General features: G+C 41.7%; 1 protein-coding gene across 1 annotated transcript in view; it reads left to right on the plus strand.

The window, feature by feature from the left end:
• Positions 1 to 5777, plus strand: part of LOC108899906 (polypeptide N-acetylgalactosaminyltransferase 10) — a 75474-nt gene extending 69697 nt beyond the window's left edge. Inside the window, exon 12 of the mRNA XM_018700642.2 lies at positions 552 to 5777. Coding sequence (XP_018556158.1) covers positions 552 to 716 — 165 coding nt within the window. The 3' untranslated portion in view covers positions 717 to 5777. The remainder of the gene's footprint in view (positions 1 to 551) is intronic.
• The last annotated feature ends 6783 nt before the right edge of the window (positions 5778 to 12560 follow it).

Raw genomic sequence — 12560 nt, forward strand, 5'->3', positions numbered from 1 at the left:
TTGCTTCAACATAATGGCTTCAAGGCTACTTAATCATTCTCCAGTTTATACACAATCTAGCCTGAAGCTGATGGATGTTTATAGGACCTCATTATGCTGCTGTTATGCTCGGTTATTACAAAAACACGACATACAGGAGGCTGCATTTGTATTTTTGTAATATTTGTGGGATTTGATGTTGTCACAAACAAGCTTGTTTGTAACAGTGAACTGTTGGAAGCAAAAAGCCAAAGACAGAAGTGATGCAACAAAATTTAATGTGACAAGAAATTTTTATTATTATTTTTATTTCTTATAAGAATTTATCAACACTTTTAACTTTGATAATGTGTGATAATTACTACAATATGTGTAACAAGTATAATTAATATAAAAAACATAGATTTCTTATCAGAATGTCACTGAATGCATCACCAAATTGTTCCAGTGGTCCCTGAAGGCACCACAGGATGATACTGCAATGGAATAAAAACCTTATTTTGTAGGAAATGAGCTAAAATTTCTTTTTAAAGTGACCGTTCTTCCTGTTTCTCCCTCTCCTCGTCCTCCAGGATAAGAGTCTGTATCACCCCGTCAGTAACAGCTGCATCGACAGCAGCCCCAACGAGCGGCGAGTCTTCATGAACACGTGCGACCCCTCCTCCCCCAGCCAGCAGTGGCTGTTTGAGAGAACCAACGCCACCGTGCTGGAGCACTTCAACCAGGGCGCCAACTGAGGCCCCCCCTGGCGTCCGAGAGAAAGGACTCGAGACGCACGCAGACGTGGATCTGCTGCTGCTGCTGCTGTGAAATGGGGTTTTACATTTACTCTGGTTCCCCGTTTACCTGGCGCTAAGGTGACAGCTGTTTCTCTTTGGAGTGCTCAGAGTGAGGCAGGATGGGATACCGTGGGGGGAAGTTGGTTAAACACATCATTTAGAGGAAAGACTGAGTTGAGCTCTGATTGATGTGTTTGTGTTTTAAGGTGACTGTGTGTGAGAAGTATTTGTTCTGTCACGGCGGTGCTGTGGCAGTGGGTCTGTCTACTTCCTGATTTTGCTGTCGATTGGTTATCTGACATTCCTCTCCTCTCTATACTCTTTTCTTTTGTCTGTTTCAGATTTTCTCTGCCTTTATCCGTTGCCTTTCTTTCCCTGCACTGTTCCCTCAAACTGTTTTTTCCTTTATTTCGCCTCTGTCTATCCACCTTTATCCTCTGTCTCCATCTCTTCCCCCTCCTGTCTCTCCTGATCTGCCTCTGCCCGCACGTCCGTCTCTATCTGCCTGCATGACTGCACCTTTGCCCACCTTCTCCATTCTCCCTCTCAAATCCCCTTATGTCTCTCCAGCTCTGACAACCTCCCCGGGGGGTGGGGGGTGGGGTGGGGGCTCATGCTGAGCCAAAGTCATCCTGACACCTGGGTGAAGCCAGGCAGAACCACTCTGAAAATCACCTGGTGAATTGATTCTCCTTTACAACCCTTATCCACCCTCTGTTCCCTCCCTCATTCCTCCCTCATGTCCCCCCCTCCTCTCCCCGTGGCCCGTAGTTTCTCCTGGTTTGCTCTCCTCCTGTCTGTGGGCGATGTGGGCAGAGCTGCTTTGAATGTAGCAGGTGGAAGATGACAAAGGAAATGTGAGGGGAAGAGACGGCAGCCTGTTGCACCCCCTCCTCACCCCCTTTCTCTCCTTTATTCCTCAGAGGCGATCTATCTATCTATCTATCTATCTATCTATCTATCTATCTATCTGTGTAACGCCTTGGTTTGTGCAGGCCAACCATTACTGGCTAAGGGCTTGTTTGTTGTTATGGTGGTGATGGTGGGGGCGGCAGCCGCTGTCACACCTCTCCGAGCCTCCGCCTGCTCTCTGAGTGCGCCTCGCTGCTCCCCGATCAGCTGCCGGAACGACCTCGTCACAGACGGCCGAGCGTGGGGTCACGTCACGGTGCGAAGCAGCAGGCGGGACCACAAACCGACGCCCGCCCGGCCGGATGACTGGCTATGTGACTGGCAGGACAGCTGATTCACAGCAGGGCCCGCCCGATTGGCCGGCTGCCGAGCTGACACATCACTTTAGCGTACGGTGAGAGCAGGAGGAGAGACGGATGGGGGAATAGCTGGGGATAGGCTCGCCAAGGTAGCTCTGGGATTGAGACAAATGTGGGGGTTTAAATGCATAAAGCACTTGTGTAATGATAAACTTGAATGAAATCTTAGTGCCTTGTTGGAAGAGGACTAGATGTTGGTGTGTGTTTTCGCAGGAAGTGTGTGTGTGTTTGTGTGTGTGTGTGTGTGTATGTGTGGGGTCCAAAATGTCCAGAGGAGCATAGGGAACAATTCACTCAGTTCAGGAAGAGATTTTTCTTAAAAACTGGAATCTCCTTTGGGACTGAACATGAACTGAGGTGGACTCTGGTGCAGGACATTGAAGGCACCACTGGCTCTGTGACTCTATGGCTTTCTAAACGAACACACATGTAACTGCTGGCTGTGAATAGAGCTAAAGAGACTTTTGTTTTCCACCATGTTTTCTCCTGCCTTGAAAACTTAACCACAGCCCTGAGAAGACCTTTGTTATATTTTAATCATGACATGATGCTGTGTGTTGTTTTTTCCCACCTGTTCAATCCAAAGTCTTTTTATGGGAAAGGGAACAGTTGTTCTTCGTCACCTTTTTGTTCTTTCGTCTGTTGTTTGGATCCCGTGGTTCAGCTGACAATGATTTTGTTTGTATTCCTGTTCAACGTGATGTTCTGGTCTGTCGCCTGCACCCACTCCCTAATCCGATTTTTGTGAAGTGGAGCTATGTACAGTATTTGCCATTTTATCCATTAGGTCCAGGTATTGTGCTGTGCTAGATTTTAACAGTCAGTTGTAGACCAAAACAAAAAGTCACATCCTCTAACATACCTTAGAAAAGGTATTTTTTAGTCACAGAGAGGGCTAGCTTTCACACATCCATCTGCAAAAAGTCACATTTAGTAACTTTGTGTGTTCAGATTGAAACCAGAAACCTGTACCAACAGGAAACATCTGGATTCCAGATTTGATCACATTCTTCTCTATCAAATAGTGAAAGAGTTTGTGTCGTAAACATGAATTGTTCACAAACATGCCAGTCATTGAGAGTTGTTCTACAGCAGTAGCTGTGGTGATGTTTCTATTTTTTTATTTTATTTTATTTTCTAACAGTGAGTAGGAGGACATCTCAAATAATAATTAAACCTTAAGACTCAAAATTCAGTGCTGCTGCCTTTAGATTATTCAACGCTGAAAAAATCCAAGGTTCAAACTATTGAAAAAGTATAAAAATGTATTATTAAACAGGATAATTTCCAATGCTTGTTCACCCTGGTTCACATCGGTCGAGTGGATTTCTATTTGGTACTTAAACTCACCACAACACAACACCAAGGAGGTTGGACAATCAATGTTTTAACCCAGTGGGTCAGCCACAGTGAACAAATTGATCTGGACTTGTGACAGTCAGATGGGTCCATTAGATTAAAAGCTGGCAGACGTCTTTCTCATGGACTTGGAAACTGACTCAACCAGTGTTACATTTGCTAATTGCTACGTCATGATATCCTTGAGATACGTCAATCAAGTGTCCACTTTACTTTGCCATTAGATTTTTCATCTGCTTCAGAGGAGACATCAGAAGTTTTAATTGAAAACCAAAGTCACATGGTGAAACAAAAAGGCAGTTACCAGTATATGCAGAACTTTTCCCCCTGTGTTTTATAGACTTTATGATGAATCTGGCAGCCGCATCAGGCTGTCTATTATCTAGGATTTGGCTATCAAATGACACACCTCATTTATTTTGTTGCTGTTTGAAAACCATCACTATCTGTCACCATTTTGTTCTGTGCAGTCACTTGTTGTAGACTGGAACAAAACCCTGACTTTGCACTCCAGTTAGTTTAGTCCAGGGTTTCTCCTGTGTCTTTTTTCTCCCTGACCTTCAAGCTACACGCCTGGACAGCTTGTACATTGTCACATTGTTAAGAGGTGATGGGGAATTGCTGCCTCAGACCACTGAGTCACTGCTGTAGCCAAGTTTCCACCACAGGACCAAACTGAACACACATCTGACCTTTTCACACCCTGATTCCTTACAGTTACACCTCCTACATGTCTTCTTCCCTTCAACACATAGTCACAGTAAAGCTGTTTGAAAATGAAGTAGTACATCCACAGCCATTGAATCATCTGACTTTATTGTGAAGGACTGTTAATACGCACACTGTACTTGTGGACAAAGTTGTGTAGAGGGGTGGATACACAAGGCAACATTTTGGGCTGAAATAAGATAAAGACAGAGAGGGAGAGATTATAAAGGTCTCTTATTGCTTTTTATTCTCCCACATCTCCTGCAGAACATCTGGTTTACCCTGAGTCAGCTGAGTCATGTCACAGTGCAACACAACCACAAAACCACAGTGTTTCAGGGTAACAACTTGTTGACTAGAGCATCTGAATCAAACTTATTAAGAGCCACAGAGGAGTAAATTCAAGGGCTAGAAGATGACTAACTGAACAATATTGTATTAACTAGTAACTAGTTAGATCAGTGACTGACTGGTGAAACATGTAACAGCTAAAAAGTGAGATATTTTTATCAGGAGTTGGTGGAGACGGAAACACATTTTAAAGAAGAATCGATATTGGACACAGAAATGGCTCCAAATCAAATGTTGCTTCGTGTTTGCATGTTGTTGGGTTCTTCTGCCTTCGAGCGGCCACTTGATGCCATGAAGTACTAGCTCATTCAGAAGTATCTTACACAGAGTACCTACATTGGTTCACAGTCAGTACTCATGTCTTTTGGATGATTTGACCGCCTTGTCTACAGACTCTGGTTGTTGTTCAGTCCCATCAAGAAAAAACTACAACTCCAATCTGTTTGAATTGACAAGAGCAGAAGATGGTGATAATGAACTGTTCTGTGGGACTAGATGATGGTGAGGTCTATGATCTTTTCAGTTATTTACAGGACCATTCATTTGAGCTTTAGAACAGAGAGAAAAAAAAAGTTTCATCGCAGAAATAGAACTTAAATAATCTCTCTGGGGAAATGCCCAAAATGTTGCTACATGAATCCCCTTGAAGTAAAGTTTTAATTGAATTTCATAAGTTTGTGAAAGGATTTTGTTTTGTTTCTTTTTCCTCATCAGATCACATTGTAAGTTTTCCATTGTACAGGTAAATAATGTTATTACATCAAACTGTAACTTCAGTTGACAGCAGAGTTTTTGTTGGTGACAGTTTACATTTGCTCTCTCCCAGCTTTTCCCACTGTGGTAAAGTATTAAAAGCATTATTCTTACTGTGTGCCCTCTACATGAAAATCTCCTGGATACCCATGTAACAGGGTATTCACAATACTTTTCCACAGTGACTGGGACGAGACAATTGTAAATGTCGCATTTCATTGTGATATCCAAATACATTTTTTAAGTGGTGATTCTTTTTGCCCCCATCGTGTTATGGTCAGGCTGAAATTTGCCGAGCAATGTAACGAAATCTTATTTTATAACAGCAAAGGTTTTTAATGTCCAACGGCCAGAGTTGGCCAGTCACACAATGTTGTGTACATGTGTGTGAATTTTGATGTGTAGGGAAGTGTGTACATTTTGTATCTCATGAAAAAATATCCGATATTTTTTTCTACTGACATTGCAGCTGTAAAAGTGTATTTAGATATTTAACAAACTGTACAATTAAACTGGAATTGTATGATATTTTTGCTGAAAATTGTAAAATAAAAAGGTTTCTATATTTGGAGGAAAACATGTCTGTGTGTCTGTGGTGATGAGTTCAAAACAAAGTTGAATACATGTTTGAAGACTGTCAAAGAGAAGAAAAGTGCCCTGTTTTTGTTTTTTTTTTCAAACCTTAACAAGCAGGTGTTTGTTTCCTGTTTTTCATCCAAAATTAGAGATAAAATTACAGCTGCCCTTAATGCTGCCTGACAGCCCTCTATTGATTTCCCCTTTCTTCAGACTTGGCTGAAAAAGCTGAAGCTTCATGTGTTTACATGTAAAACATCAGGAGAAGCATGATCAGCAGTTGCCATGCCCACGTCCAACACAGACCTTATGAAAACTGAAAATTGTTGATACTAATGTGTATTTAAACATTTTGTTACTGTGCATTTGAAGACTTTCAAAAACTCCCTGTTGAAATCCTGTCATACAGTGCAAAGAAATCAAAATGAACTCTCACAGAAGTCACCAAACTTCACAAATCTCATTATTTTGACCAGAAGGCATGAAGGGTTTCTCATCTAAACTTCAACATTACATTTTCAGCAGTTTTTATAATCGGTGCGAGGCAGCGAGCCATCTGCAGCTGAGACGACAGGAGCACCAGGTGGACCAGAGGCTGCTCATTCCAGCCTCCATCGTCTCCTCTAAATAACTTCAGCGTGGACGTCTGCTGCCCAGAGCTTTCTAATTTCCTCCTCTTGTCACTTCTTGTTGTAGGTTTTGTATTACTTTAATCGCCTCAGTGACTGATGGTGCAAAAACACACTCACTCTCCCACCCCACCCCAAACATTAATCCCATAATCATTTCTCCTGGCAAACTGCTAACTCTGATAGCTTTCAGGTTTCAGTGATTTATTTGTGGCTGGAATGATATTGCTTTTGCAAGTCAGCCCATTTCTCCTGGGATGTCACCAGTGGCGTAAATATCAGGGGTGCAATCGGAGCAGCACACCGGTGCCCGGGAGCTTCTCGTCCCATTGAGGAAAGGTTTGCAATGGGTCCTGTGATATATCTAGGATTTCACTTCACGTCTAAATGTCTTTATACTACATACACTTGTGATAGGTATATATACCACCTTCCACCTTTTTGTGTGAGCTCATACCCTCTTTTCATGTATCTTTATTCGTTCTTATAACTACATACTTCATCAAAAAAAAAAAAAAAAATTATTTCTACCACCATCTTCATCTTCTACCATCTTCACCAATAGGACCTATTTAACGTGGTTGCTTTCTTCCCAAAAGAACATACAGTCAGTCAAACCAGGATGTCATACAAGAAAAATAAAAATAGTGACAGACTTCTTCAGACAACTATTTCTGAATAAGTTTAAATTGACTAGCATATCTTTTTTGTTACGTGTTTGAGAAACTCAATGTAATATTCAAATTCAGTTAGAAACAACTTCAAAGATGAAGCAAAATTTTGCTTCATGAATATAATATTTACCTAATAAAAAAAGGTTAACAATATTGCATACATTTTTATTCTTACGTTCAAAGTAAGTTATAATATTTCCCTTTAATGATATTTACAGGAGTTTCAAGAACGTATTATTAGGGTTTGTCGCACAGTGTTTTCCCGAACGTAATGCAAAATGGCCGACCAATGTCAAGCTTTGACCTCGCTGACCCCGTGACGTCAATTTTCTCTCAGCAGTTGCGCCTGTTAGCGAGAAGCCGTTAAGCTAACCGCCAAAGAGTTAGCAGCACGGGCTAAATAATATTTAGCAAGCGAAAACAGAAAGCGCGAGGGAGAGAGAGAACAGGATAAGTGTACTACTAAACTAACGAAAGTAGAGCTGTTCAGTTTTTTTTATCTGTTTTGTATCTCTTCATCGGACGCTAACGTTAGCAATGTTAACGTGCAGCCGGGGGCTAACGTTAGCTCGACATTGCCACCTAGCTCCGGAGGCGAAGCTCCATCGGCCCGGCCGCAGACTCCAGCTTTCCAGGAGGAGATTTCCCTGCCGCTGCCCATGAAGCCGGACTCGGACACCTGCTACACCGCGGAGGGATTATTCACAAGTTGATAAAAACGTCTTTAAGGAGCAACATGGGACAAGAAAGACTCAGCGGATTGACTTTACTCCCAGGAGAGCCAGGATTTTGGACTTGAGGTGGATTGTTGATGACTTTGCTGAGCTCAGAGCCCACAGGGTGGACTTCTCATGGGTGAGTACAAGTTTCTCTAAAGCAATGTGATTGTGCACCCACTAATCTTTCGGCCGCCGTGCCGCTGATGAATGATTAATCCTATAAATGCAAATGACTGTAGGTCAGTGATGAGCTGCTGTGCTTTTCTTGATATTTGCTCCATGCTAGTCGACGTAGCCTCCCTTGTGTTGATATGTTGGTGTAGAGCAGCGTTGATACATTTGCAGCCGCTGTGCGTAGTGATATGGTAATTATCTACTTTGCAATTGTCTGGAGTGTTTGTGTGTGTTTGTGTTACGCTGCAGTTTATAGTCTGTTATTGGAGCTTTCACATAATTGCACGATCACAGTAAACTGACAACTACAGTCTACAGTAAAGTTACATTTAGGTAGTATTTTTTGTTTCTCATCTATTGTATTATTGTTGAAATCTCTTGATTTTATCAGCAGAGATTATTTTTCTTCAGAATGGTTTTCCCATTCATATTTATTTCCAGTTAATTATCAAATAATCAGCATTCCCTCAGACTCATGAGCTGTAAGTGGGACAGAGATCAGGCTATTACATTAGCACAGTGTTCCACTGAACATATCCATTAGGTTTCTTTATTGGGCTCAGCACCATTATAAAAAGAAAAAGGCAATCCAATTGTCTGCCATAATTCACTAATACCCTCCCTTTCTTTCTCGCTCCCTCTCCCTCGGCCCACAGCTTCCTCCAATTATGCAGCAAAATGGAAAGATGTTTCAATGACAGTGTGTCACAGTTTTGGTTGCGCACATTTTCTGAGGGCAGGGTGGGTTTGACGGATTCAACTACAGGGCTGTGTGTGTGTGTGTGTGTGTGTGTGGTGGGGTTTACATTTTCCAAGATTATTTTTAGCTTTCCTGCCATCATGGGAGGAAACTAAATGGAGAGAGACAGGGGAAGTTTGTTCATCCTGCCTATCATATGATTTTACTCTGCTCTTTCTCAAGATCAAATCATCAATTTAACCCAATTATCTGGTCATGAAAACTGTCTACACAAGCTGCATAGTGAAAGAAGGATGTCATCAGGGCGACAGCAGCAATTTTAGCCGTCTGTCTCCACAGGATGTGCTCAGGCACAGTATTGAGTGTATTTCTTGGGGGGGGGAGCTGTAACAGCTGTACTGACTAAAATAGAAGCGCGTCTGTTCTGTCAGATGTGCACAAGATGGAAAAAGGCTTAAGGTGATAGTTTAAGTTTTGACCCGAAAGTTCCCATCAGCCTCAGCTGTAGTAGTCTTAATTAGCAGGTATTGTCATGCCAACATGCTAAGCTCATATGGTGAACATAGCAAACATTACACCTGCTTAACATCAGCAGGATAGCATTGTCATTACAAGAATATTTCCATGGTGACTTTAGCATTTAGCTCCAAATACCACTGTGCCAAAACACAGCCTCACAGAGCTGGCAGCATGGCTGTAGATCAGAGGTACATCTAAAGTCTCCTAGTGCAGCACAAAGCATATGTCTGCATACTGTATGAGTAATTTATTGCCTCTCTTCTTCTCTGCTGAAGTTAGCATGCTAACCAGCTAGCCCCGGCCCGTCCCATCTCATAACACCACTTTGCAAAAGTGAGTCACCGTAGCGTCCAGTCTGCCTTCAGTCCAACATGAGAGGATGAAGAGTTAGCACTGCCCACAGAGTGCATTCATGCTCTTGTCATCATTGTTCAGGCTGTCAAATCTTTTGGCCAAGAGAAAGATGCTAACTGTTGTTGCAGCTATGAAAAGCAGGTCAAACTAGTTTATATTAAGCAGTCGTTTCAGTTTTCTGATCACTATGTTGTTTGGTTTTCTGCAAACATAAAGGTGACACAGTTATCTAAAAGCACCACTGTTGGCCAAGGTACAGTGAACTGTCATGATGCCTCAACCTGTAACCTCTGATTTTAACCTGAAACAAGTTGTGGTTTAATGCACACAAACTCTTTGGACATGTGTGACCATCAGTGTTTCTGTTTAATGCAGCAAAACATGAAGGCAGACAGACAGCCTCAGTGTGAGATTAAATAATTCAAGAGACAACAGGAAAACAGCACAAGCAAGATAACAAAGAAAGAAAACTACGGATTAAATGATATTGTTCTTGTTTCTCACGGCCTCTCCCTCCTCCTCCTTCCCTCTCTCAGTTATCAGCCCTGTGCTCCACAGTCTTGTTATCTTTGTCTTGGGTCAGTGAAGAATAATATAACCCCACTCTGAGAGATGATACATCACTGACCAAACTTCACTTCAAAACAAAATAACAAGCTCTGCAGGCAGACAGACAGAGAGACAGACAGATGGGTTGTCTGTGAAATTCAAAACGACACCGAGCTCGAGCCGAAGCAGACGCGTCCTCATCGATTCATCGTTAGTGAGAGCGGCTGTGGAGGGAAAACAGCAGCACACATCACTGTTCAGGAAAATAAGAAAAACTTTCTTTTAACTTCAGCCAAGGGTGGTATTCTTGTTCTTTTACTTTTCTGTAGTGCATACACCAAATGAAAACTAATGGAAAGTCATGATCCTTAATATGAAGACCAGTCCACACTGCACTTTATCTTTGCGTCTTTTATTGTGCTGCTGACATCAAACATATATCACATATCATAGACACATATCACTGTGTCTTAACTCCATCTCATAAAGCTGCTCCCCTCTGTGGTTTTAATACCTCATAACACTAGCCCACAGTTTTTGTTTTCCTCAGGGTGCAGTCCTCATCAGTGTTTTTATTTTACCAGTAAACATTCGTAATGTCAGAGAGATCACATGGAGAAGAATTATCACTAAACCCTGCAGTTCTCCTCGGTGTTACAGACTGTTTTAGTGTCTTTCAGGTTGTTGCTTGTTGCTTTTTCATTCTAGCTTTCATAAAGGAAGGATTTATTGTTGGACCTTTGTATTAGACTGCAGTAGTTTTACCTAGATGCCAGCTTTGTGTGTATTTGTAATTATCTGTTGTATGCACAGGCTGCAAAGTGCCTGACTGGAATTTTATTGGTTGCTTTTGTTGCAGTTCTCACCTGGAAAAAGGCATATATGCATTGAAATACCAGTACGTCTGCATGTACAGATAGTCGAATAAAGATGTCCTTTAGTTTTATCATACATTATTATCACTATGTAACATTTTTACCTGTCTCCTTCCTGTTGCTTGAGTACAATTTTCCAGCACTCTTTCTACTCCTGACCTGGTAATCTTGTCAGAGTTGCTCTCTGTCAGCTGCATGTGTTCATCTGCAAGTGTCAGAGTCTAACTGAGCGACTTACCTGGCTGTAATCAGTCTTCTGTTTCTCATTTTCAATGTCAAATTCAGTGTCTGTTTGGAAAAGCATATGCGTCAAGAAACAGGATGTGCACTTGCTGAGTAATGCTTTTTTTTTTTTTTTTTAAACTCCTAGTTGAAGGTATTACAGGCTTCTTTTTTTTTAAATGCAGTGAGTCATGTTATCATCTGAACACTTAGCTGACTAATACTTGAGTGTCTCAAGAACATTTTCTAAAAGTTCACATCAAAATAGCAGAGCAGTAGATATAAAAAAACATTTTTTGGAGCATGTGCAGGACACTTGGAAGATCAGCTGTGTTAGCAGTATGTCACTTTATTTACAAAAAACTGTAGAATGGAGTATACAAATAAATGAAGACGAAGTATGTGCATGGCTGGATGTGAAGCCCCAGGGGCAAAGATTGGCTGCAAGGCTCCTTTGAACTCCCATCTCATCTCTGACTGTGATCATTTTTAGACATTTATGTAAAAACAATACGAGCTGAAATAAAAGAAGATGACAAGCTCCCACAACTACAGCCACTTTAAAGAAAACACATGAGAAGGGCATCTTTCCAACCTGACCTGTCAAAACCCAGTGAATATAATGAGTATAATCTAACTGTACAGCTACATTCTTGATGTATATATGTATCTCTGAATGTCTAAAGTGTCCTCAAAGTTTCCTTTTAATGATCCCTGATGGTGAAGTGTGAGCACTAAGCTGCTCCAAGGTGAGACTGACAAAAATAGCATTGATTAAATAAAGGTCAGAACATTTATTTTTAGAATCATTACACACTGAAATACTGATGCTGAATGGATTTTTTTCAGCTTGTTCTGATTGATGAATGGGGCCCATTGTGATTCTCTTGCCGTAGTCGTTGCGTCTGTGCTGTGGCGGGGATACACGGGGGCAGAGACGAGTCTCGAGTGATTTTGCATCGATTCCTTTACTGCTAGAATTGCAGCTTTGTAGAGAAATGACAACAACATTCATCATCGTCCTGGTTGCTTAACGCAGCAGAGTTGAGATAAAGTTTTCGGTGGCAGTGCGAGAGCATTATTTGTGTCTGAGTCTGGATGTGTACACTGAGCAGAGTCTGGTAAAACAAGCATGACGTCTACATATGCTCATGACTTGAGAAGTGAGTAATCCTTTTTCCCGGTATGAAAGGATTACGAAGAGACACGACTAGAAACAGGAAGTAGTTTGACATTTAAATAGTGCCTAAAAAGTAAGAGGATGCAGATTTACTCTCAGAGCAGCTTCAACTCCCAACAACCCAGGTTCAGTCGCCTTAATCACTGAGCTTTTCCACAGTGACACTTGATCCTCAAGCACAACAAAAAG

Source organism: Lates calcarifer, linkage group LG20 (genome assembly GCF_001640805.2).
Source record: "Lates calcarifer isolate ASB-BC8 linkage group LG20, TLL_Latcal_v3, whole genome shotgun sequence".
NCBI classification, from domain to species: Eukaryota; Metazoa; Chordata; class Actinopteri; family Centropomidae; genus Lates; species Lates calcarifer.